This window comes from Heteronotia binoei, chromosome 4 (genome assembly GCF_032191835.1).
Source record: "Heteronotia binoei isolate CCM8104 ecotype False Entrance Well chromosome 4, APGP_CSIRO_Hbin_v1, whole genome shotgun sequence".
NCBI classification, from domain to species: domain Eukaryota; kingdom Metazoa; phylum Chordata; class Lepidosauria; order Squamata; family Gekkonidae; genus Heteronotia; species Heteronotia binoei.
Genome location: NC_083226.1, coordinates 170,290,329 through 170,316,980, shown reverse-complemented (window position 1 = coordinate 170,316,980; position 26,652 = coordinate 170,290,329). Strand labels below are relative to the sequence as shown.

Here is a 26,652-nt window from a genome sequence, read left to right as displayed (position 1 = left end):
CCATTTAATTAACAATAAGGTTTTCTTCCCAGCAAAGAGGACTGCCTGATCGAGCCAACCAACAGAGCACTGCAGAGCCTGTTTTGTTCTCGAGTACCTGTAGCAGGGAAACTCCACCGCCTCACTCTCTGGCTGTCCATCTTGCCTCACTATCACTTTGCCAAGGTACCAGCCACTGCTTCCTCCTCTGCCGTCATGCCCTATCCTCACCCTCCTCACCTGCTTCAGGTCGACCGCTTCGATGATGAACTCGTCGATCTTTGGCGGGAGGAGAGAGAGAGAGAGAGAGAGAAAAGCGTTACGAAAGGAAGGTCAAGAAACGCGAGCAACCTCGCGCTGAGGCAGCGGCAAAGGGAGCCGGGTCTGGTCCTGAGAGAACCAGATTCTAGCCTCTGCCACAGTCTCCTTTAAGTACCATGCAACAAGCAACACTTCCCCGGTTCCTCAGCTGAGAGCCAGCATGGTGTAATGCAGGGATGGGCCAAAGTGCAGCCCAGGAACTGCACATGGCTCTTTCACATATATTGTGCAGCTCTCAAAGCCCCATCACCCCATAAGCTGGCTTGGAGAAGGCATTTCTCTTTTTCAATCACTTCTGCAAGGCAAGGCAGCTGGCGGCTTGGAGAATGCGTTTAAAGTTGCTTTCTTTCCACCTTTTTCTCCCTCCCTCCATCTATTTGCTTTCCTTCCTTCCTTCCTTCCTTCCTTCCTTCCTTCCTTCCTTCCTTCCTTCCTTCCTTCCTTCCTTCCTTCCTTCCTTCCTTCCTTCCTTCCTTCCCTCCTTCCCTCCCTCCTTCCTTCCTTCCTTCCTTCCTTCCTTCCTTCCTTCCTTCCTTCCCTCCCTCCCTCCTTCCTTCCTTCCTTCCTTCCTTCCTTCCTTCCTCCCTTCCTTCCCCCAAGAAAGCCTGTGCAAGGGTGGCCAAACTGTGGGTTGGGAGCCACACGTGGCTCTTTCGCATATATTGTGTGGCTCTCAAAGCCCCCACTACCCCAATGGCCAGCCTGGAGAAGGCATTTGTCTCCTGAAATCACTTCTCCAAGGCAAGGCAGCTGGCGGCTTGGAGAATGCATTTAAAGTTGCTTTCTTTCCACCTTTTTCCCCCTCCCTCCATTTGCCTACCTTCCTTCCCCCAAGAGAGCTTGTTTGGTATAGTGCAGGGGTGGCCAAACTGTGGCTCGGTAGCCACATGTGGCTCTTTCACACATATTGTGCGGCTCTCAAAGCCCCCACTACCCCAATGGCCAGCTTGGAGAAGGCATTTGTCTCCTTAAATCACTTCTCCAAGTCAAGCCAGCCAGCAGCTTGGAGAAATGCATTTAAAGTTGCTTTCTTTCCACCTCTCCCTCCCCCTCTATCTGCTTTCTTCCACTTTTCTTTCTTCCCCCCTCCCTCCTGCCTGTCTCGCAACGCTCAAACATCCGACGTTTGCAGCTCTCAAACAGGTGACATGTTGCTATTATGTTAAGCAAGTTTGGCCACCCCTGATATATACCAAAAATAAATACCCGAAATATACCTTATTGGTATTTTTTGAGTATTTATTCAGATGAATCAGATGTACGCTGCTGAGGACCCTCCTCTCCCCAAACCCTGCCTTCCCCAGCCTCCGCCCCCCAAATCTTCAGGTATTTCCCAACCCAGAGCCAGAAACCTTAACATGAAGCCTGCTGGGTAACCTTGGGCCAGTCACCATTCTCTCAGAACTCTCTCAGCCCCACCTGCCTCACAGGGTGCTCTTGTGGGGAGAGGAAGTGAAGGCAATCGTAAGCCGCTTTGAGACACATGAGGCCTACTGGGGGACTTCGAGCCAGTCATAGTCCTCTCAGAACTCTCTCAGCCCCACCTGCCTCACAGGGTGCCTGTTGTGGGGACAGGAAGGGAAGGCAATTGTATGCCGCTTTGAGACGCATGAGGCCTACTGGGTGACTCTGAGCCAGTCATAGTTCTTTCAGAACTCTCTCAGCCCCACCTGCCTCACAGGGAAGGTGATTGTAAGCTGCTTTGAGACACCCACTGGGTGATTTTGAACCAGTCATAATCCTCTCAGAACTCTCTTGGCCCCGCCTGCCTCACAGGGTGCCTGTTGTGGGGAGAGGAAGGGAAGGTGATTGTAAGCTGCTTTGAGACACATGAGGCCTACTGGGGGACTTTGAGCCAGTCATAGAACTCTCTTGGCCCTGCCTGCCTCATAGGGTGTCTGTTATGGGGAGAGGAAGGGAAGGTGATTGTAAGCCGCTTTGAGACACACGAGGCCTACTGGGGGACTTTGAGCCAGTCATAGTTCTCTCAGAACTCTCTCAGCGCCACCTGCCTCACTGGGTGCTCTTGTGAGGAGAGAAAGGGCAGGAGATTGTGAGCCGGTTTGAAACTCCTTAAGGCAGAGAAAAGCGGGGTATAAAAAATGACTTCTTCCTTCTCAGTTCCACCGTGACTGAATGAAGGCCCACCTCATAAGGGAGTTGGACGGTCAAGCCCAAGGAAAGCAATTCTTTACCAAAATGGGGATGGGATTTGTCACAGGAATCAATGACAAGGACTGAGATGAAACGATGGATGGTGAAAAATCAATGATGGAAATCTGAGGGAAACCAACAGGGTCCAAAAGTCGGGAGATCAATAATCTTTCATTCTGCAACATCTCAAAGCTGTTGTGAGGGGGGGAAAAGGTATTCCTGTCCCGTGCTGCCTTCACGGACTTGCCGTCTGCTTTCATCTTAATCAGCCGAGACAGGCCTGGCTTAAACCAGCACATACTAATGAGGACAAATGATTACTCTCATTAGCTAAGCCACACACACACATGAAAGCCCGACTAGGGTAGAAGAGTCTGCTGACAGTTGTCATACGGACCTCAGGGGGTACTCAGCAAGGTCGTTGACTGGCACTTTTCTGAGTTAATTTTTTATGCTAGCAGTGTCACTGTTGAATTAAAGAGCTCCTCCTTTGGAAGTAGGCAAGGACATATCTGTGCTAATGTATGTAGATAACATAAATGGTGTTCTCTTTAGGCTGAGGAACTTTTGGCCCGTTGTTTGAGAGGGATGTTCTCCTAATTAATTTATGATGACACAAATACGATAGTTTTTGAAAGAAACTAACCTATTTGGCGATGACAGTTGAGAACTTGAATGAGGGGAAATTTGGGCAAAAGGGGGGCATTTCCATGAAAATGGAAGCCCCATTTGATTTACACCAAGGATACCTGCCTCACGAAGATGGTGAGGGGTCTGGAGACCAAGTCCTATGAAGAAAGGTTGAAGGAGCTGGGCGTGTTTAACCTGGAGAGGAGGAGGCTGAGAGGGGATATGATCACCATCTTCAAGTACTTGAAGGGCTGTCATATAGAGGATGGTGCGGAATTGTTTTCTGTGGCCCAAGAAGGTAGGACCAGAATCAGCAGGTTGAAATTAAATCAGAAGTTTCCAGGTCAACATTAGCAAGAACTTCCTGACCGTTAGAGCGGTTCCTCAGTGGAACAGGCTTCCTCGGGAGGTGGTGGGCTCTCCTTCCTTGGAGGTTTTTAAACAAAGGCTAGATGGCCATCTGACAGCAGTGAGGATCCTGTGATTTTAGGGGGAAGTATTTGTGAATTTCCTGCACTGTGCAGGGGGTTGAGCTAGATGACACTGGAGGTACCTTCCAACTCTATGATTCTATATATTAAATATTATCCTCCAGAAGGGACCAGTTGGCATCTCTGGTTCTCCACTGCTCCATGTTATGCTCACGGCGATGACACCTCTGTTAGGGAGGCCAGACTGAGGAATTCCAGCTAGCTCAAGGGATCTGAACATGGGTCAACCCAATAAGAACGCTCTAACCATTACACCACACTATCTAGGGGGGAGGGTTAACATCTGTGCATACTATACTGAGTTTTGCCATAATTGAGAGGAGAACATGTTCAAAGTCTTCTGCCTCTTCTCAGCAGTAGAAAATTATATTCCAGGAGGGCAATAAAAGTAATTTTGTTGTTTCTGTGACAGACTGGTGGGGCAGGTTTGGTTCATATGGTAAACTTGGAACTGAGAAAAATACCAAAAGGCATACTACAGCGTTGTTCACTCAGATATTCAGCTTGTGGGGTTTTTTTTCTCAACTTGAACCCAAGAGCCCATTTCAATGGGTGGGTGTGTGCCTAGGGTTGCCAACTCTGTGTTGGGAAATTCCTGGAGACTTGGGGACAGAGTCTGCAGGGATGTGAGTCCATAGACTTTTTTATGGGGTGGTTTGCCATTGCCTTCCCCAGTCGTCTACACTTTCCCCCCAGCAAGCTGGGGACTCATTTTACCGACCTCAGAAGGATGGAAGGCTGAGTCAACCTGGAGCCAGCTACCTGAAAACCCAGCTTCCACAGGGGATCGAACTCAGGTCGTGAGCAGAGCTTAGGACTGCAGTACTGCAGCTTTAACACCCTGCGCCATGGGGCTCTTTGTAGGGCGAGGAGGGGAAGGCAATTGTAAGCCAAGAAGAAGATGATGATGGTTGTGGTGATGATAATATTGGATTTATATCCCCCTATACTCTGAATCTCAGAGTCTCAGAGTGGTCACAATCTCCTTTCCCTTCCTCCCCCACAACAGACACCCTGTGAGGTAGATGAAGATATTGGATTTATATTCCAATATCTGGATCTGAGGTAGATGAAGATATTGGATTTATATTCCGCCCTCCACTCCAAAGAGTCTCAGAGCGGGTCACAATCTCCTATATCTTCTCCCCCCACAACAGGCACCCTGAGAGGTAGGTGGGGCTGAGAGGGCTCTCACAGCAGCTGCCCTTTCAAGGACAACTCCTGCGAGAGCTATGGCTGACCCAAGGCCACTCTAGCAGGTGAAAGTGGAGGAGTGGGGAATCAAACCCAGTTCTCGCAGATTAGAGTCCGTGCACTCAACCACTACACCAAACTGGTCGAGAAAAGTGGAGTATAAAAGGTAGAGAAAAATAGAATATAAAAAGCAACTCTTCTTTGCCATCCCTGGGTCTGGTAGCTGGATTAGCCCTGGTGTTCTCTCTCTCTCTCTTCCTCTCTTCCTCTCCATATTTATCACATAAGGTTTTTAAGCAAACCACCCCCCCCACACACACACACACACACTCTCCAGAAACTTACACTGCCCTTCTCAAATTTGTTGGTAGTGTTCACACTGTTGCAGAGGAGCCGGTCTCCAGTATCTCCTTGGTCCCCGATGAGACAAGTAAAGACTTTGGCATCTGTCCCGCTTCCACTCACCGAACCGGTCTGCACCGTCACCCGGTACTTTATCACTGCAAAGACACAGGTTAAAAAAATAATAATGATTCCTGTGATGAAGCTAGGGTTGCCAGGTCCAATTTAAGAAATATCTGGGGACTTTGGGGGTGGAGCCAGGAGACTTTGGGGGTGGAGCCAGGAGCAAGGGTGTGACAGGCATAATTGAACTCCAAACGGAGTTCTGGCCACCACATTGAAAGGGACCGCATACCTTTTAAATGCCTTCCCTCCATTCGAAATAATGAAGGATAGGGACACCTTCTTTGGGGGCTCATAGAATTGGACTCCTTGGTCCAATCTTTTTGAAATTTGGAGGGTGTTTTGAGGAGAGGCACTGGATCCTATGCTGCATATTTGGTGCCTCTACCTTAAAAAATAGCCCCCCCCCAAGAGCCTCAGATAACCTGGAGAGCCAGTTTGGTGTAGGAGAGCCAGTTTGGTGTAGGAGAGCCAGTTTGGTGTAGTGGTTAAGTGTGCGGACTCTTATCTGGGAGAACCGGGTTTGATTCCCCACTCTTCCGCTTGCACCTGCTAGCATGGCCTTGGGTCAGCCATAGCTCTGGCAGAGGTTGTCCTTGAAAGGGCAGCTGCTGTGAGAGCCCTCTCCAGCCCCACCCACCTCACAGGGTGTCTGTTGTGGGGGAGGAAGGGAAAAGAGATTGTGAGCCACTCTGAGACTCTTCGGAGTGGAGGGCGGGATATAAATCCAATATCTTCATCTACCTCAGAGGGTGTCTGTTGTGGGGGAGGAAGGGAAAGGAGATTGTGAGCCGCTCTGAGACTCTTCGGAGTGGAGGGCGGGATATAAATCCAATATCTTCATCTACCTCACAGGATGTCTGTTTGGCGGGAGGAGGAAGGTAAAGGAGGTTGTGAGCCGCTCTGAGACTCTTCGGAGTGGAGGGCGGGATATAAATCCAATATCTTCATCTACCTCACAGGGTGTCTGTTGTGGGGGAGGAAGATAAAGGAGATTGTGAGCCGCTCTGAGGCTCTTCGGAGTGGAGGGTGGGATATAAATCCAATATCTTCATTTACCTCACAGGGTGTCTGTTGTGGGGGAGGAAGGTAAAGGAGATTGTGAGCCGCTCTGAGACTCTTCGGAGTGGAGGGTGGGATATAAATCCAATATCTTCATCTACCTCACAGGGTGTCTGTTGTGGGGGAGGAAGGGAAAGGAGATTGTGAGCCGCTCTGAGACTCTTCGGAGTGGAGGGCAGGATATAAATCCAATATCTTCTTCATCTTCTTCTTCGTCTTCTGACTGGATCAATTCTCCATTATACCCTATGGGAATCAGTCTCCATAGGGAATAATGAAGTGTCCAGCTGACATTCCTCCCCCCTTTCTGATGACCTGGAAGTGGGGGGAGGACCTCCAAATCCCCCACCTGGGGATTGGCAACCCTAGATGAAGCTGCCCGTTTTTTTCCATATGGCTTCACGGCTCATAATTCCCATAGGGCCAATCTCTCCTGAAGTATTATTTGGTCTCCAACATCTACAGGACTGGTTATCTCCATTAAAATCATAAACCTCAAAAGAGGCTCCGAGCGACGGTATAAAATGTCTACTGTTGAGGTAATATGTCATAAAACATACTGATTTTATCCCACAAGCCTATTACCGTATTTGCCCGAAAGGAAGATAACCCAAAATGTACAATGTCCTTTTCTTTAAAAAGGTTATACACAAGAAGTTACTTATACTGTATTCCATAGACAGTGTTTTGTGTGTAATGAAGGGGGTGCCGGGGAGAAATATTTTCCATTGTCTCTGTTATATCTTATATAATTACCTTTCTTTTCGTATTTTTTATTATATTACCTATATGCCAAAAGCAACAGTGAATGTGCAGCAATGGTGAATTCTAGCAGGAGGAACTCCTTTGCATATTAGGCCACACACCCCTGATGTAGCCAATCCTCCTGGAGCTTCCAGTAGTCCCTGTGAGAAGAGCCCTGTAAGGAATTTTAGCAGGACCTCCTTTGCCTATTAGGCCACACACCCCTGATGTAGCCAATCCTCCTGGAGCTTACAGCGGGCCCTGTGAGAAGAGCCCTGTAAGGAATTTTAGCAGGACCTCCTTTGCCTATTAGGCCACACACCCCTGATGTAGCCAATCCTCCTGGAGCTTACAGCGGGCCCTGTGAGAAGAGCCCTGTAAGGAATTTTAGCAGGACCTCCTTTGCCTATTAGGCCACACACCCCTGATGTAGCCAATCCTCCTGGAGCTTACAGCAGGCCCTGTGAGAAGAGCCCTGTAAGGAATTCTAGCAGGACCTCCTTTGCCTATTAGGCCACACACCCCTGATGTAGCCAATCCTCCTGGAGCTTACAGCAGGCCCTGTGAGAAGAGCCCTGTAAGGAATTTTAGCAGGACCTCCTTTGTCCATTAGGCCACACCCTCCTGATGTAGCCAATCCTCCTGGAGCTTACAGCAGGCCCTGTGAGAAGAGCCCTGTAAGGAATTCTAGCAGGACCTCCTTTGCCTATTAGGCCACACACCCCTGATGTAGCCAGTCCTCCTGGAGCTTCCAGCAGGCCCTGTGAGAAGAGCCCTGTAAGGACTTCTAGCAGGACTTCTAGCAGGGGAGGGACGGTGGCTCAGTGGTAGAGCATCTGCTTGGGAAGCAGAAGGTCCCAGGTTCAATCCCTGGCATCTCCAAAAAAGGGTCCAGGCAAATAGGTGTGAAAAACCTCAGCTTGAGACCCTGGAGAGCCGCTGCCAGTCTGAGAAGATAATACTGACTTTGATGGACCACAGGTCTGATTCAGTAAAAGGCAGCTTCATATGTTCATATGTTCAGCCCTGTAAGGAATTCTAGCAGGACCTCCTTTGCCTATTAGGCCACACCCCCCTGATGGAGCCAATCCTGCAAGAGCTTACAGTAGGCCCTGTAAGAAGAGCCCTGTAAGGAATTCTAGCAGGACCTCCTTTGCCTATTAGGCCACACACCCCTGATGTAGCCAATCCTCCTGGAGCTTACAGCAGGCCCTGTGAGAAGAGCCCTGTAAGGAATTCTAGCAGGCCCTCCTTTGCCTGTTAGGCCACACACCCCTGATGCAGCCAGTCCTCCTGGAGCTTACAGTAGGCCCTGTGAGAAGAGCACTGTAAGGAATTCTAGCAGGCCCTCCTTTGCCTATTAGGCCACACCCCCCTGATGTAGCCAGTCCTCCTGGAGCTTACAGCAGGCCCTGTGAGAAGAGCCCTGTAAGGAATTCTAGCAGGACCTCCTTTGCCTATTAGGCCACACCCCGCTGATGTAGCCAATCCTCCTGGAGCTTCCAGCAGGCCCTGTGAGAAGAGCCCTGTAAGGAATTCTAGCAGGACCTCCTTTGCCTATTAGGCCACACCCCGCTGATGTAGCCAGTCCTCCTGGAGCTTCCAGCAGGCCCTGCGAGAAGAGCCCTGTAAGGAATTCTAGCAGGACCTCCTTTGCATATTAGGCCACACCCCCTGATGTAGCCAATCCTCCTGGAGCTTACAGCAGGCCCTGTGAGAAGAGCCCTGTAAGGAATTCTAGCAGGACCTCCTTTGCATATTAGGCCACACCCCCTGATGTAGCCAATCCTCCTGGAGCTGACAGCAGGCCCTGTGAGAAGAGCCCTGTAAGGACTTCTAGCAGGACCTTCTTTGCCTATTAGGCCACACACCCCTGATGTAGCCAATCCTCCAAGAGCTTACAGGGCTCTTCTTACAGGGCCTACTGTAAGCTCCAGCAGGATTTGAACAAAGCAGGAGTCAAGTGTACCTTTAAGTGTACCTTTATTCCGAACGTAAGCTAAAAACACATTCCTTCAGACGAGGGGATCAGGTATAGTGGGCTGAAATCTGAAGAAGTGTGTTTTTAGCACACGAAAGCTTACGTTCTGAATAAAACTTGATTGGTCTTAAAGGTGCCCCTTGACTCCTGCTTTGTTCAGCTGCTTCAGACCAACGCAGCTGCCCCCTTGGATCTGTTTCCAGGAGGACTGGCTTCATCAGGCGGTGTGGCCTAATATGCAAAGGAACTCCTGCTAGAATTCCACCCCTGGGTGAAAAGTATGCAATCCTGACCATGTCGTAATGCTGTAATTTGAAATGTAAAATGAATGTATCCCAAGATCCTAGGGTTGCCAATCCCCAGGTGAGAACTGGGGACCAAAGCTATAAAAGACTCCACGAAATCCAGCCTAAAAAAAATGCAAAAATGCAAAGGTACAAATTTTCTTATGAGAATAACCAGGGCTTTTTTTGAGCAGGAACGCACAAGAACACAGTTAACATATGAACATATGAAGCTGCCTTCTACTGAATCAGACCCTTGGTCCATCAAAGTCAGTATTGTCTTCTCAGACTGGCAGCGGCTCTCCAGGGTCTCAAGCTGAGGTTTTTCACACCTTTTTGCCTGGACCCTTTTTTGGAGATGCCAGGGACTGAACCTGGGACCTTCTGTTTCCCAAGCAGATGCTCTACCACTAAGCCACCGTCCCTCCCCCAAGTTCTGGCTGGTTGGTGTCAGGGGGTGTAACCTAATATGAAAATGAGTTCCTGTTGGGCTTTTTCTACAAAAAAAGCCCTGAGAATAATAGATTAGGTTATAGAATCAACCATAGACTCAACATATAGCAAGAACGTCAGCTCCACCCGTTCCGAAAGTCTTTCAAACTGCAATAAATGCAAACTTTTTCAATAGGAGGGTCCGGGCTATATTTTCAAGATGTAAATGTTCTCACAAGAGTTCAGTGCTCCAAGTTGAAGAATTTCCAACGCAGTTTGGCAAAAATTATATATGCAACGAGGTTGTACTTGAACCCCCGTTACACTCACTCCAGCTTCGATGACCTTCCAATCAATTTCTCTTAACACATTTCAGGTAAGAGACTGATGCTTCAAAATTTATTCATACACTGTCATAGTAGTCATAGCATACTATGTATTGTCATTGTATTGCCATAGTATACTATGACAGTGTATGGATGAATTTTGAAGCTTTCGAGAAACACAGCTCTCTTTGACATTGAAATCCATAAACATAATTTCAACAAAAAGGAAGAAAGTTTAAAAATGAATAGGGCTTGGCTTCCAGTCCTGAAAAACACAAAATGCCCTACATCTTACAACAGCACTACAGAGAAGATTAGAATTTCAATAGCCAATCCATATACAAAAAGAACCCCCTCAGGTAAGCTCCTCCACTAGCATGTCACAGCCCGGGGAAGCTCCCACAAGATAATGACTCAGCCCTATCCCACCTGCCTGAGTAGATATAAATTACCTGCCTACCATCTTCTTCTCAATTTGACTCAGAGAGAACTCCAGTTTTCTGGGTTGCACTTCTGAGGATGCCAGACACAGTTGCTGGCGAAACGGCAGGTCTCACAATGCCAAGACCACAGCCACACAGCCCGGAAAATCTACAACAACCAACAGAAGAGAGCTGTGTTTCTCGAAAGCTTATGCTACCACAAAATGTGTTAGTCTTAAAGGTGCTACTGGACTTTTTTTACTATTTTGCAGTAACAGACTAACACAGCTACTCCTCTGATCTAGGTAATATTCATAAACTCAAAGTGTAAATCCAGCTTATTCAAATGCAACAGAAAGCAACCGTGGCAAACATTCCCAAAGGTATCAATACTGATGCACTACCCATTGTCTCTGAACAGATTCCTGCTCTGAAGCAGCGTCCCGGATGTCAAGGAGGCCTTCTTGCATCAGCCAGAACTCTTCCTATGAAGACGCTGGATTGAGTCTTCAAGCTTGTTCATTGCCCTAGGAACAGTTCCCCCTTCCTTCTGGCAAGAAGACATGGGGCAGCCCTGTGCTAGGATTTCAGTGCAATCAATGAAGCATTCCACTGTTGGCAATCCCTGCTTTTCAGCTCTTCCCAGCTACTACAGTTCTCCCAGTGCGGGTTGTTCATTTCTTCCCAGCTAGCCATTTCAGCTCTCCTCTGCTCTGTCCTTCTTGGATCCTCTCTCTCTCTCTCTCTCGGCTTGGCTTCGCGAACGAAGATTTAAGAAGGGTGCAATAGTCCACGTCTGCTGCAGGCTCGCTGGTGGCTGACAAGACCAATGTGGGACACGCAGGTCCGGCCACAGCGGCTGCAGGGAAAAGTCTGATTTGGGGTTGGTGCTGTAGCAGTGCGATTCTTCCTCAATCTCCTTTTGTCCTCAAGACCAGCTATGCGTGCGTTCTCAAAGGAAGAGACAGCCTGGTGGATGGTGTGCCTCCATGCTTTGCGATCTGAGGCTAGGTCAGACCACTGGTGATGGTTGATGCGACAGGTGCCAAGGGATTTCTTCAAGGAGTCCTTGTACCTCTTCTTTGGTGCCCCTCTATTTCGATGGCCGGTGGAGAGTTCGCCATACAGGGCAATCTTGGGAAGGCGGTGGTTTTCCATCCTAGAAATATGCCCTGCCCAGCGCAGCTGCGTCTTCAGCAGCAGTGCCTCGATGCTGGTAACCTCCGCCCGCTTGAGGACTTCAGTGTTGGTCACAAAGTCACTCCAGTGGATGTTGAGGATGGTGCGAAGGCAGCGCTGATGAAAGCGCTCAAGGAGTCGCAGGTGATGACGGTATAAAACCCACGATTCGGAGCCGTAGATGAGGGTTGTCATCACAACCGCTTTGTAAACATTGATCTTTGTGCCTTTTTTCAGATGCTTGTTGCTCCACACTCTTTTGTGCAGTCGGCCAAATGCACGGTTTGCCTTTGCCAGCCTGTTGTCAATCTCCTTGTCGATCTTGGCATCTGAGGAGATGATGCACCCCAGGTAGCTGAACTGCTGGACTGTCTTCAGAACTGATTCACCCACAGTGATGCAGGGAGGGTGATAATCTTCCTGGGGTGCAGGCTGGTGGAGAACTTCTGTCTTCTTCAGACTAACTTCTAGGCCGAATAGCTTGGCAGCCTCTGCAAAGCAGGACGTCATATGCTGCAGAGCTGATACCGAGTGGGAGACGAGTGCAGCATCATCAGCAAACAGTAGCTCTCGGATGAGTTTTTCCATTGTCTTGGAGTGTGCCTTTAGTCGCCTCAGGTTGAACAGGCTGCCATCAGTGCGATAGCGGATGTAGACACCATCGTCATCATCTAGATCTACTGCGGCTCTTTGAAGCATCATGCTAAAGAAGATCGTAAAGAGAGTTGGCGCGAGAACGCAGCCTTGCTTTACACCTGTGCCTATTGGGAAGGGCTCCGAGAGGTCGTTGCAGTGTCTGACTTGGCCTCGCTGGTCTTCGTGTAGCTGGATGATCATGCTGAGGAACCTTGGGGGACATCCTAAACGTTCCAAGATTTGCCACAGGCCTTTCCTGCTAACGGTATCGAAAGCTTTGGTAAGGTCGACAAAAGTCACATACAGAGCCTTGTTCTGTTCCCTGCATTTCTCTTGGAGCTGCCTGAGAACAAATACCATGTCGGTGGTGCTCCTGTTAGCTCTGAAGCCACACTGGCTCTCTGGGAGGAGTTCTTCTGCAATGGTGGGCACCAGTCTGTTCAGGAGTATTCTGGCAAGGATTTTGCCTGCGATGGAGAGCAGGGTTATCCCCCGGTAGTTGGAGCAGTCTGACTTTTCCCCTTTGTTCTTGTATAGGGTGATGATGATTGCATCGTGAAAGTCCTGTGGTAATTTGCCTTGTTCCCAGCAGGTGACAAGTACTTTGTGAAGTGAGCTATGTAGTACTGTGCCCCCATGCTTCCAGATCTCTGGTGGAATTCCATCAACTCCCGCTGCCTTGCCACTTTTCAGTTGCTTGATGGCTTTAACAGTCTCTTCTAGGGCGGGGATCTCATCCAACTCTGTTTTCACCGGTTGAAGTGGGGTGAGGTGGATTGCTGAATCTTGAACTACGCGGTTGGCACTGAAGAGAACCTGAAAATACTCCGACCACCGGTTCAGTATGGATGCCTTGTCTGTGAGGAGCACTTGGCCGTCTGCACTATGCAAGGGACTCTGAGCCTGATATGATGGACCATATACTGCCTTCAGGGCTTCGTAGAACCCTCTTAAATCACCAGTGTCTGCACACAGCTGGGTTCTCTCTGCAAGCTTGGTCCACCACTCGTTCTGAATGTCTCGAAGCTTGCGCTGGAGGTTGCTACATGCAGCGCGAAAGGTTGCTTTTTTCCCAGGACAGGAGGGCTGAGCAAGATGTGCTTGGTAGGCAGATCTCTTTTTTGCCAGTAATTCTTGGATCTCTTGATTGTTCTCATCAAACCAGTCCTTGTTCTTCCTTGTGGAGAACCCGAGGACTTCTTCAGAGATCTGCAGGACGGTAGTTTTTAGGTGTTCCCAGAGTGCTTCTGGAGAAGGGTCTGTGGGGCAACTGGGGTCCTCAATTCTTGACTGGAGTTTTGCCTGGAAGGCAGCTTTAACTTCGGCTGACTGGAGGCTGCCAACCTGAAACTTCCTCCGAGGGATACCTCCTCTCCTGGGTGTGGGTTTAAAGTGAAGACGGAGATTGCAGCGTACAAGACGATGATCCGTATGACATTCTGCGCTGGGCATTACTCGGGTGTGTAAGACATCTCGAAGGTCTCTCTGGCGCACCAGAATGTAGTCGATAAGGTGCCAATGCTTGGACCGTGGGTGCATCCAGGTTGTCTTCAGACTGTTCTTCTGCTGGAAGATAGTGTTGGTGATGGTGAGCTGGTGCTCCATGCAGAATTCTAGCAGGAGGCGCCCGTTGTCATTGCAGTTGCCAATGCCGTGTTTGCCAAGTACTCCTTTCCAGGCTTCCGAGTCTTTACCTACTCTGGCATTGAAGTCGCCAAGGATGATCACCTTGTCCTCTGTAGGGGTCTTCCGTACGAGGTTGCGTAGATCAGCATAGAACTTGTTCTTTTCTGCAGGATCTGCTTGAAGGGTTGGGGCATACACACTGAAGAGTGTTGCATGCTGCTTGTTTTGAAGTGGGAGGCGCATGGACATGATGCGATCTGAGTGACCTGTTGGCAGGTTTTCGAGTTTGGAGGCAATGGAGTTCCTGACCATGAAGCCAACGCCAGAAAGGCGGCTCTCAGCCTTTGACTTACCCGACCAGTAGAGGGTATAGCCAGCACCGTGTTCTTGAAGACTACCTTCCTCAGGGAAACGGACCTCACTGAGAGCTGCTATGTCGATATTCAACCTGGTTGATCCAATATTCTTGGATCCAAAGCTTGCAAAATGAACTGTGCCCTTCAGAGAGCACTACCTTCAGCGCTTCTCCATCAATTTCCTCTTCTTGCCCTTTCAGTTAGCCTGGTCTTTAGGGCTGCTAATCCCCAGTTGGGAGCACAGAATCCCGCCAGTTTGGGGGCCTTCCCCCTGCTTTAGGGTCATCAGAAAATGGGGGGGGGGGAATGTCTGCTGGGCACTCCATTATTCCCTATGGAGACCGATTCCCATAGGGCATAATAAAGAATTGATCCATGGGTATCTGGGACCCTGGAGAAACTATTTTTTGAGATAGAGGCACCACATTTGTAACATAGCATCCAGTGCCTCTCCTCAAAACGCCCTCCAAGTTTCAAAAGGATTGGGCTAGGGCATCCAATTCTATGAGGTCCGAAAGAAGGTGCCCCTATCCTTCTCTATTCCGAATGGAGGGGAAACATTTTAAAGGAGCACGGCCCCTTAAAATGTGATGGTCGGAACTCCCTTTGAAGTTCAATGATGCTTGTCACAAACTTGCTTCTGGTTCCACCCCCAATGTCTCCTGGCTGCACCCCCCAACGTCCCCAGATATTTCTTAAAATGGACTTGAACTGGAAGTCCAAATCAGGGGATCCCCTGCCCCCAACTGGGGATTAAGCAACCCAAGAGAAATTACAGAGAAGGAAAGAGTAGGAGAACCCCAAGTTCTGTGATGGACCAGCCTGTAATATAACCTCAAAAAAACTTGTAAATTTAAAGAAAAATGCATTTATTATTATTATTATTATTATTATTATTATTATTATTATTATTATTATTATTATTATTATTAAATGTGAAATTATAACCACAAATAATGAACAGTAGGAAGTCAACAGATGAGGCAAAGAACTATTTCAACAAAGGAACAATGCTTAATCCAAATAGTCCAAATAATCCAAAATGTAGATTTAAAGACAAAGTCCTCAGGGAATCCCCTGGACTCAACTGGGGAGTAAGAGAAAACCGTGTTCGAAGAATTAAGTTATACCACTAATGACTGTTCTTCAGAAACATCGTAGGCTTTATGACCTAATTATTACTCACAATCATGAAGTAAAACTGTATATAGTTACTTCTTTGTGAACAAACACTGGCTCTGTGAGTTATACAAACTTTCATACAGACATGTAAATAAAACGTCCACTGTCACGAGAATAATAATTTGCACACAATTAATTACAACGGTGCCAGAGTTTCTTATCCAGAAAATATAATATGTATGCAATATGTAACACGTTTCCGGTAAAAATACGCGTGTTTCGGTGGCGAGTCCCTTCGTCCGACAAAAGCTAATTTTTCTGGAACCGCAGCCCATTTCAATTCATTATGTGTGTATGTCAATTCTCACAAGGCAACAGTTCTCTTTGTGCAGCTGGCTAGCCGTGGTCTGGTAAAGATTAAACCTGGAACCAGTACTCTGGTAATTTTCAACACCACTAATTAGTCAGTCACTCAGGACAACACTGTCGGTTCTCTCTCCCAAATCTCCAGGAGTTTCCCAGTCTGGAGCTGGCAACCGTGTGCTCCCTTCCACCTCCTGCTAGTGGCTAGGGGGGACATGGCAACCTTACCAATGCTCAAAAGAATTCAAGATTACGCAGTGCCTTTTAAAAGGAAGCCTCTGGAAGAGGTGACATTGCAACGCATGCCTGTGCAGAAGAGATGCTGTGCAAACTGGGAGCTAGTCTTGCAAACTCTCCCCCCACACACACACACACACACACCAGCACCTTTCCCATATGGGCCTTAATGCGTTTTCGTATTGTGTTTTATTGTAGCATTTCCCCCAGCTCTCCCCGTGCTTAATACCGACCAGAACTAGCATCTTAAACCAGATGAGTGCTTGGAACATAAATTCTTGTGAGCTGCCACCTAGTGGCCTATTTGAAAATACTTTTGCTTAAAAGGAAAACGAGGCATGACTCTAGGGAAGGCAGGACTTGGTGATTTCGTAAGATGGAAGCTTGTCTGGTGTACAGCCTCTTTTTTGTAGCAGGAACTCCTTTGCATATTAGGCCACAAACCCCTGATGTAGCCAATCCTCCAAGAGCTTACAGGGCTCTTAGCGCAGGGCCTTAGTACTGTAAACTCCAGGATGATTGGCTATATCAGGGGGGTGCAGCCTAATATGCAAAGAAGTCCCTGCTACAAAAAAAAGCCCTGAATATATGCTCAAATAAAGATCTAAACCCTTGCTTCAACAGTGTGTTCCTCCCAGGGCTTTTTTTGTAGCAGGACCTCTTTTGCATGTTAAGCCACTCCCCCCTGATGTAGCCAATCCTCCACAAGCTTACAGTAGGCCTTGTACTAAGAGCCTTGTAAGCTCTTGGAGGATTGGCTACATCAGGGGGTGTGCGGCCTAATATGCAAAGGAGGTCCTACTACAAAAAATGCCCTTGTTCTCCCCAATAGTATAGCATGCACACTCTGGCTGTGTGCCTTAGTTGGGATTAACCTGCACCTAGGACTTCTAGTCCTATGCCAGTAAATGCAAGGAGTTTTTTTTTTTCTTGAGGGAGGGGGTGCTTAGAGAAGGTGGAGTTTCTTGAGGAAGTGACATCACTTATGGGGGGACACTCTAGAAATATCCCTTATCTCCGTGGTAAAGACCATAGCGACCAGGGGAAACTCCTAGAGCCTCGTCATCAATGCCCTCTTCCCCATTTTTTCAATTCCATTTTTCTCAGATGATCAGTGGTGGAGATTGCGGGCTGCCAGTGGGCAAATGGCGAGCCTATTGAAGAATGAATAACTATGTGCCCTGAAGTCACAACCGACGTATGGTGTGATCCCATGCAGTTCCACTTCATAGGGGTTTCGAGGCAAGAGATGTTCAGGGGTGATTTGCCATTGCCTGCCTCTGCGTCATGACGGCAGCCCTGCCCTCTGCTCTCTATGGCCTTGGGTCAGCCATAGCTCTGGCAGAGGCGGTCCTTGAAAGGGCAGCTGCTGTGAGAGCTCTCTCAGCCCCACCCACCTCACAGGGTGTCTATTGTGGGGGAGGAAAATAAAAGAGATTGTGAGCCGCTTGGAGACTCTGAAATTCGGAGTGGAGGGCGGGATATAAATCCAACATCTTCTTCTTCTTCTTCTATACTTGGAGGCAGCTCAAGCTCAGAACAGCAAGGAAGGGCAGGGGAGGGGGGAGAGAAGAAAGCCCCGCTCGCTGGGCCGAATTAAAGACCTGGGTGGGCCGGTTTCAGCTTGTGGGCCATAGGTTTGACACCCCTGCCATAGGGTTTTCAAGGCAAGAGATGTTCAGAGGTGGTTTGCCCTTGCCTGCCTCTGCATAGCAACCTTGGAATTCCTTGGTGGTCTCTCCTATAAGTACTGGCCATGGCCAACCCTGCAAAGTTTTTGACCTTTGACCAGCTAAGGCTTCTCTGGGCTTTTTAGGTATCTTGTGAGCTACTTAGACATCTCAGCCTATCTGTACCAGTGCTAAGGTTACTGCTAGGGCTGCCAACCTTCCAGGAGGAGCGGGGGTTCTCCTGCTTTGGGGGTCCCCAACCCACCGGCCCACATCTCCACATGAAATTTTCAGTACGATGATGTCACCCAGAAGTTATGTCATCACACCAGCGACACCATGCACCGGCCGCTCTGGGCATTTCTGGGGAAACTCTATGGTTTTCCCAGACGCTCTAGTAATTTGGGAGGAAAACTCTATGGTACCATAGAGAAGATATTGGATTTATATCCCGCTCTATACTCTGAATCTCAGAGTCTCAGAGTGGGCACAATCTCCCCCCCCCGCCCCACAACAGACACCTTGTGAGGTAGATGGGGCTGAGAGGGCTCTCACAGCAGCTGCCCTTTCAAGGACAACCCCTGAGAGAGCTAAGGCTGACCCAAGGCCATTCCAGCAGCTGCAAGTGGAGGAGTGGGGAATCAAACCCGGTTCTCCCAGATAAGAGTCCGCACAGTTAACCACTACACCAAACTGGCTCTCTCCCCCTCCCAAATTGCTAGAGCATCCAGGAAAACCACAGAGTTCTCCCAGAAATGCCCAGAGCAGCTGGCGTGTGATGTTTCCGGCACAATGACATCACTTCCAGGTGACACCATCGTGCCGCACATGCATAGGGTATGTGAAAAAAGTCCCCTACCAGAGGCTGCAGGGGACTTGGCAACCCTAGTTACTGCTAAGCCTAAAACAATAACTAAGAGAAGGGAACATTGTGAATGGCAATGGAGGAGGAAACGCATCTCCTCAGGTTTGGCTTCAAACCATCATTTCCAGGAAGCCAGCGTGACATCCACCGGAGGCCTGAGCAGCTTTGTGTCTTCTTCAGTACACAAACAAGGCCTTTCACCCGCCTGGCTCAATCTGCCCCATGCAGATGGCAAACAGCACCCAACCGGGGGGGAACGTCTGCAGTTCCTCTCTGTCAACCGCTTCACGGCGGATTAAAAATAAACTTCATCAAAGGTTTGTTGACATTTAATCACCCCATTTGCAATTATAATCATTCTCACAACATCTCGGGAACAGATCTCCTCTGCATATTGATCCACAAGCAACAAACAGGGCTGGGATCCATGGGACTCAAAAGTCTGCTTTCGGCTGCAGGGTTGGAGGGCCCACAGCTCCTCTGAGCTTATGGTGAGCGCAGTTGTATCTGGAATACGTGCTGTGCTTGGCTAAGACGGTGGCCCACTGGTTAGCTGATGTATATTGCAAGATATGTCACCGCACCTCAAAAAGGATATGATAGCATTGGAAAAAGTGCAGAAAAGGGCAACTAGAATGATTAAAGGTTTGGAACACTTTCCCTATGAAGAAAGGTTAAATAGACACCAAGCCAGCTGGAACTGCCACCAAGCCAGCCGGAACTGCGTTCCTGTGCATTCCTGCTCCAAAAAAGCCCTGTTTGAACATCTGCGTCCTTTATAAAGTCTATATCTCTGCTACCTAATAGGTATACACATGGCCCAGCCCAACATGGCCCAGCCCAACAAGGTCTCATATATGTCGGATTTGGCCCTCATGAGTTTCACACCCCTGCTTTAAAGCATGTGCTTAATTTAGATCTAATGTGTACCCATCTTTCTTGGAAGGAGCTCTGTGTGACATGAAGGCATAGCCAAAATTTTTAAAAATTGGGGACAGCATACCCTACGGGGCCGCCTCTCCCTGTATAAGCCCTGTAGGTATTTACAATCAGCAACCCAACAACTTCTGGTGATACCCAGCCACAGAGATGTCCATCTGGCCCCTCCCTGATGGAATGAGCTCCCCCTGGAGATCCGGGTCCTGTAGGATCTGCTTCAGTTCCGCAGGGCCTGTAAAACAGAGCTCTTTCGCCAGGCTTTTAGTTGAGGCAGTGGACGCCACTTGTTATCAGCCTCCCCCTTTCATTCCATCCCAGTGCTATAAGACTTGCTGGACCTGGACAACAGGCCATGTCTGTGAGGCAGAGCCTGCCATTTTAGTACCTATCATTCTCTGTAATTTTAGATTTTATATATTTTAAATTGTTGTGGTCAAGGTAATCCCCTGTGCAAGCACCAGTCGTTTCCGACTCTGGGGTGACGTTGCTTTCACGTTTTCACGGCAGACTTTTTACGGGGTGGTTTGCCATTGCCTTCCCCAGTCATCTACGCTTTCCCCCCAGCAAGCTGAGTCCTCATTTTACCAACCTCGGAAGGATGAATGGCTGAGTCAACCTCGAGCCGGCTACCTGAAAACCCGGCTTCCACCGGGGATCGAACTCAGGTCGTGAGCAGAGCTTAGGACTGCAGTACTGCAGCTTTAGCACTCTGCACCACGGGGCTCTTCTATGGGAAGGGCGGGCTAAAAATCGAATTAAATGAATGAATGAATAAATAAATATATATATATATAAATAAAATATCAGTTGTGATTCTAATTCCTTGGACATCTCCGATGACCCAGAACCAGTAATGTGTAGCATCTGAAAAGTCTGCATACACGTGATGATGAATATTTGCAGAACTCATCCACTAAAGCATTTGCAAACACAGCAGCAGAGATTGGGCCAATGAGGGGAAACAACCCACGACCGAGAGCCTCAGTCTCTGCAGGAAATGCTTAACCAAAATGGACTTGCCCCTGCTACAGATGTCCTTTTAAGGACTTCTCTCTTCTCACCTGGCATGACCTCGGTCACGAGCGGGCCTTCGGCTGGCAGTTCCCTCGCAACCTCCCTGTCGTCTTCGTTGGCATCCAGCCAGCGGTTGCATTTAAAGGTGTACTTCTCTTTCGTCAGCGTTTTCAAAAGGGTTACCTTTTAATTAAACAGGAATGCCATCAGAATTAACAAAAGGAGGGGAGGGGTAGAGACAGGAGGAATCTGTATCGTTTTCATGTATTGTATTGTTATTTGTACCTAATGGTTTAAATTAAATTAAATGGTACCTAATGGAGAGCCAGTTTGGTGTAGTGGTTAAGTGTGCGGACTCTTATCTGGGAGAACAGAGTTTGATTCCCCACTCCTCCACTTGCACCTGCTAGTATGGCCTTGGGTCCGCCATAGCTCTGGCAGAGGTTGTCCTTGAAAGGGCAGCTGCTGTGAGAGCCCTCTCCAGCCCCACCCACCTCACAGGGTGTCTGTTGTGGGGGAGGAAGGTAAAGGAGATTGTGAGCCGCTCTGAGACTCTTCGGAGTGGAAGGCAGGATATAAATCCAATATCTTCATCTACCTCACAGGGTGTCTGTTGTGGGGGAGGAAGGTAAAGGAGATTGTGAGCCGCTCTGAGACTCTTCGGAGTGGAGGGCGGGATATAAATCCAATATCTTCTTCTTCTTCTAAATTAGACCTTTGTATGTTGGACTTATATTTTTATCATTTATCACGCCCACTTTCCTTTTTTATTGGATTAGGAACTGTGTAGAACTCGTTATTTGCAATGCGCTGCTGAATCCTTCTATGTTTGTTTTTCTGTAAAATCTTTACTGGAATTCAATAAAACGTTTTTTTAAACGAGAGACAGAGAGAGAAAGAGAGAGTTACATCAAGGGGTGGAATTCTAGCAAGAGCTCCTTTGCATATTAGGCCACACACCCCTGATGTAGCCAATCCTCCTGGAGCTTACAGCAGGCCCTGTGAGAAGAGCCCTGTAAGGAATTCTAGCAGGACCTCCTTTGCCTATTAGGCCACACACCCCTGATGTAGCCAGTCCTCCTGGAGCTTACAGCAGGCCCTGTGAGAAGAGCCCTGTAAGGAATTCTAGCAGGACCTCCTTTGCCTATTAGGCCACACACCCCTGATGTAGCCAATCCTCCAAGAGCTTACAAGGCGCTTTTTTGTAAGCTCTTGGAGGATTGGCTACATCAGGAGGGTGTGCCCTTATATGCAAAGGAGCCCCAGCTAGAATTCCACCCCTGGATTTACATCTAATCTCCAGAATACAGAGATCAGTTCCCTTGGAGAAAATGGATGTTTTGGAGGGTGGACTCTGTGGCATTGTGCCCCATTGACGTCCCTCCCCTGTCTCCACCCCCAAATCTCCAGAAGTTTTTCGACCTGGAGCTTGCAACCCCATGCCCCCCATCAGGGGTCACCTAATAGAAAAAGAGGTGCCGGAGCTCATTAGCACAACTCATTTGCGTCTGCCACACACCCCTGACATCACCGGAAGGTGTCAGCTCAGCATCTACCTTAAAATGCTTCTTGAATTGTAATTGTTATAATAAAACCTCACTCCCATCATATTTTCAAAATTACTTTCTGCTACATGGCCACAGTGGCATGAGGAAGATTTCCGTTGGTCTGCTTTATATGTTTTGGTTATTTCCCCCTTTTTTGTGTGGGGGGAAAGTATTAGAAAGTTTGTCAAATCTTAGAGTTCATCGACTGCGGGGTGACATGATAGAGGTTTAGAAGATTATGCATGGGATGGAGAAAGTAGAGAAAGAAGTCCTTTTCTCCCTTTCTCGCAATACAAGAACTCGTGGGCATTCAATGAAACTGCCGAGCAGTCGGGTTAAAATGGATAAAAGGAAGTCCTTCTTCACCCAAAGGGTGATTAACATGTGGAATTCACTGCCAAAGGAGGTGGTGGCGGCTACAAGCATAGCCAGCTTCAAGAGGGGTTTTGATAAAAATATGGAGCAGAGGTCCATCAGTGGCTATTAAGAACATAAGAACATAAGAGAAGCCATGTTAGATCAGGCCAATGGCCCATCCAGTCCAACACTCTGTGTCACACAGTGGCCAAAAAAAATTATATATACACATATACAAACTGTGGCTAATAGCCACTGATGGACCTCTGCTCCATATTTTTATCTAACCCCTTCTTGAAGCTGGCTATGCTTGTGGCTGCCACCACCTCCTGTGGCAGTGAATTCCACATGTTAATCACCCTTTGGGTGAAGGATTTATCCTTTTATCCGTTTTAACCTGTCTGCTCAGCAATTTCATCGAATGCCCACGAGTTCTTGTATTGTGAGAAAGTGAGGGCGGGATATAAATCCAATTTCTTCCTCCTCCTCCTCCTCCTCCTCCTCCTCTTCTTCTTCTTCTTCATGGTTTACTAACCCCTCACTAGATCTTCTTAAACACTGAAGGGGGCAGAAACCTATCAACTTGTATTAGAGGACCTAACGCCAAGACCAAGAAACGGTGTGACCTTATTAAGAGATAAATGGGGATTGTGCTGTAAGGAGAAGACTTTTTAAAGCTGCCTGTGGCAGCTGTTCATGGAGACTGTTACTGTGCTCCATCACTACAACATTGACTAAGGGGCACAGAATTCCACATCCCGGGTTTTCATTTTTAAAAATAGAAAGCAAGTTTCTAGTCCTTATGCAATGATATGTCTAGGGTCACCTGTTGGAGTGAGTGACTCAGCATGGATGGATAGATAGATGATAGATAGATAGATAGATAGATAGATAGATAGATAGATAGATAGATAGATAGATAGATAGATGATAGATAGATAGATAGATAGATAGATAGATAGATAGATAGATAGATAGATAGATAGATAGATAGATAGATAGATAGATAGATAAGAAGAAAAATTGCAGATTTATACCCCGCCTTTCTCTCTGTATCAGAGACTCAGAGCGGCTTACAATCTCCTATATCTTCTCCCACAACAGACACCCTGTGAGGTGGGTAGGGTTGAGAGGGCTCTCATAGCAGCGGCCCTTTCAAGGACAACCTCTGCCAGAGCTATGGCTGACCCAAGGCTATTCCAGAAGGTGCAAGTGGAGGAGGGGGGAATCAAACCCGGTTCTCCCAGATAAGAGTCCACGTATTTAACCACTACACCAAACTGCCTCTCTACACCAAACTGGAAGGAAGGAAGGAAGGAAGGAAGGAAGGAAGGAAGGAAGGAAGGAAGGAAGGAAGGAAGGAAGGAAGGAAGGAAGGAAGGAAGGAAGGAAGCAAGGAAGGAAGGAAGGGAGGGAGGGAGGGAGGGAGGGAGGGAGGGAGGGAGGGAAGGAGATTAGACAGACAGACAGACAGACAGACAGAGAGACCTGAACCAGCCCTTCTCTATATTTAGGACTGAAGTCTTTGTGTACATCCCTCATCACCTGCAGTCAATCTTGTTTCAGTATTAATGATCCATCTTGTGGGTTTGTTCACTACCTTTTGCAGATGCCAGCCAGAAAACGGGGTCCGTTTCTCGTGCCATATTCGGAGCTTGTAAAAGGTGCCCAGATCTGGGAGCTCGATCTGCAGGAAGAAGCACCAAGAGGTTCATAGCAGCATCTTCTTGTTAGGGGCGAATCCATCACTGTGGAGCACTCGTGATCAAGGCTTGCTGAAATAAGCGGGTGCTACATAGTACCAAAGTGCTCTTGGCACAGTCCTCAACAAGGGTGGAATTCTAGCAGGAGCTCCTTTGCATATTAGGCCACACATCCCTGACGTAGCCAGTCCTCCAAGAGCTTATATGGCTCTTCTTACAGGGCCTAGTGTAAGCTCCAGGAGGATTGGCCACATCGGGGGGGTGTGGCCTAATTTGCAAAGGAGCTCCTGCTAGAATTCCACCCCTGATGTAGCCAGTCCTCCAAGAGCTCATATGGCTCTTCTTACAGGGCCTAGTGTAAGCTCCAGGAGGATTGGCCACATCAGGGGTGTGTGGCCTAATTTGCAAAGGAGCTTCTGCTACAAAAAAAGCCTTACTCATCCCCAACATGGCTCCATCCATAGGTACTTATATCCAGAGACCGTAGCCAGACAAGACAGATTGTTCTATGAACTTGAGGTGTGTGTGTGTGAGTTGCAGGATAAGCTGAAATCTTAAAAAATGAATGCATTGGTGGGGGGAGTTGAACCACACAAAATAATAGAAGCAATACCTGTACATTTAAGAAAGGAAGTCTCGGTGGTCATTGTGGGAGTTGCTAGGCAACAACGAACATTGCCAGCCTTCAAATCTTGGGTTCTGCAAAAGTAAGGGGGAGTACCTTTCCACTGGTATTTTGGCCTTCCAGTCCACCTCTGCTCCCCTTCATCGAGGGAACAAGCAAAGACTTAACAGGACCAAACCCAGCAGCAACCAATAAGCAGGTTGCTCACTTGCAGGATCAACACCCCCCCCCCCACACACACACACATTTATGCTCTAACTCTGCGTGGTGGAATTTAAGTGAGGAGACTCCAAGATTCCTGTATACATCCATTTTGTTCATATTTGTTTGCTCAGAGCTGCTGGAAACTTTGGCTCTCTCCCATGACCCTCTGCATCTCAGATGCAGTACATCGTCTCTAAGCGACTGCCTGACATCCTACAAAATAGCTTACGTTCTTGAAGGCACCATAACACCTATAGTGTACAAAACGTATCTGTTTTTCAGTATCTAAAGACCCCTTGATCTGATAGATAATCTGGGCTCAAATGATGCCATTAAGGGCAAGGGTCTGTTTAGTGTCGTGTGAATAGGCATATTTCTCTGTCATCTAACTATGTAATGTATAGAAAGTGTATGCTATAAATATTGCCGATCTTTAAGGCTCGGGGCTGCAGAGTGAGCCTCCAATGACAGCCAAAGAGATCTCTTTTTGTTTTATTTTGTTTGGTTTTTTTACAAGAAGATGGTGACGATATAGGATTTATACCCCACCCTCCACTCTGAATCTAAGAGCAGCTTACTGTCTCCTTTACCTTCCTCCCCCACAACAGACACCCTGTGAGGTGGGTGGGGCTGAGAGAGCTCTCCCAGAAGCTGCCCTTTCAACTTCTGCAAGAGCTGTGGCTGACCCAAGGCCCTTCCAGCAGCTGCAAGTGGAGGAGTGGGGAATCAAATCCTGTCAGGTGGGCGGGGCTGAGAAAGCTCTCTCAGAAGCTGCCCCTTCAAGGACAACCTCTGTGAGAACTATGGCTATTCCAGCAACTGCAAGTGGAGGAGTGGGGAATCAAACCCGGTTCTCCCAGATAAGAGCCTGCACACTTAACCACTACACTGAACTGGCTCTCGAGCATCTACTGTGCTATTTTTACCTGTAAAGTGAACTAATAAATTAGAACTGAGAGCAACTTGGTTTTTTTCTTTGGTTCTCAGCTGGTTCGCGCACACCCTAATAAAGAAACCCAGTGACACTCTGATGTGCGATCAAGCTTGACACAATGATCTTCTATGAAATCAAATGTTACTCCTTTAGGTTTGAAAACCGTAGCTGTGAAACAGAGGTTTTCTTTAAATGGTTTGTTGAATGACTTGGTGTGCAGTCCAGAACATCTCATAGAAAGATCAACATGCTTTCTATTAACCTCCTCTGAAGGGTCTGCAGTCGTTTCTCACTGCCTGGGGTTTGACAGGCTATTCTTCCCTACCTTCCATGCAGTGCTAACTATAAACAAAAAAGTGTAACAGGATCTGGGCTGACTTTCACGCTGCATAACTGCAAAAGGTGTATGAGGGTCACACGCAAATTCGGACAAGACCTGAAGTCCTACCATGAACTTGTCCGTTTGCCCAGCTTCAAAGTTATCCGAGTTGTTGTCCAGCTTCATTTCGTCAGACTTCCCTTTGTCCCCAAAAATCTGGAAGAAGATGGGGGCGTCTGTCCCTGCCCCCCTCATGTCACTTGTCCAGATCCACAGCGACCAAGGATTTTCTACCAAAAAAAGAGAAAAATCTTAATCACTGAAAGGGCAACATTGGTGACAAACACCAAGTGGGAAGAAATGAATACAAAACAAAAATTAAGGTTGCCATTTTTTAAGTTGCTCGTGCGCAATCAGGAATTCTGAACACGTGCAGTTGGGGCTCAGAACCAGGTGCACAAAGCCAACTAT

General features: G+C 48.0%; 1 protein-coding gene across 1 annotated transcript in view; it reads right to left on the bottom strand.

Annotated features, from left to right (window-relative positions):
- Window positions 1-26,652, bottom strand: part of LOXHD1 (lipoxygenase homology PLAT domains 1) — a 320,016-nt gene that overhangs the window by 181,594 nt on the left and 111,770 nt on the right. Inside the window, exons 10-14 of the mRNA XM_060236607.1 lie at window positions 26,311-26,471; window positions 23,997-24,083; window positions 20,540-20,675; window positions 5,115-5,269; window positions 98-258 (exon numbers count right to left, since the gene is read on the bottom strand). Coding sequence (XP_060092590.1) covers window positions 98-258; window positions 5,115-5,269; window positions 20,540-20,675; window positions 23,997-24,083; window positions 26,311-26,471 — 700 coding nt within the window. The remainder of the gene's footprint in view (window positions 1-97; window positions 259-5,114; window positions 5,270-20,539; window positions 20,676-23,996; window positions 24,084-26,310; window positions 26,472-26,652) is intronic.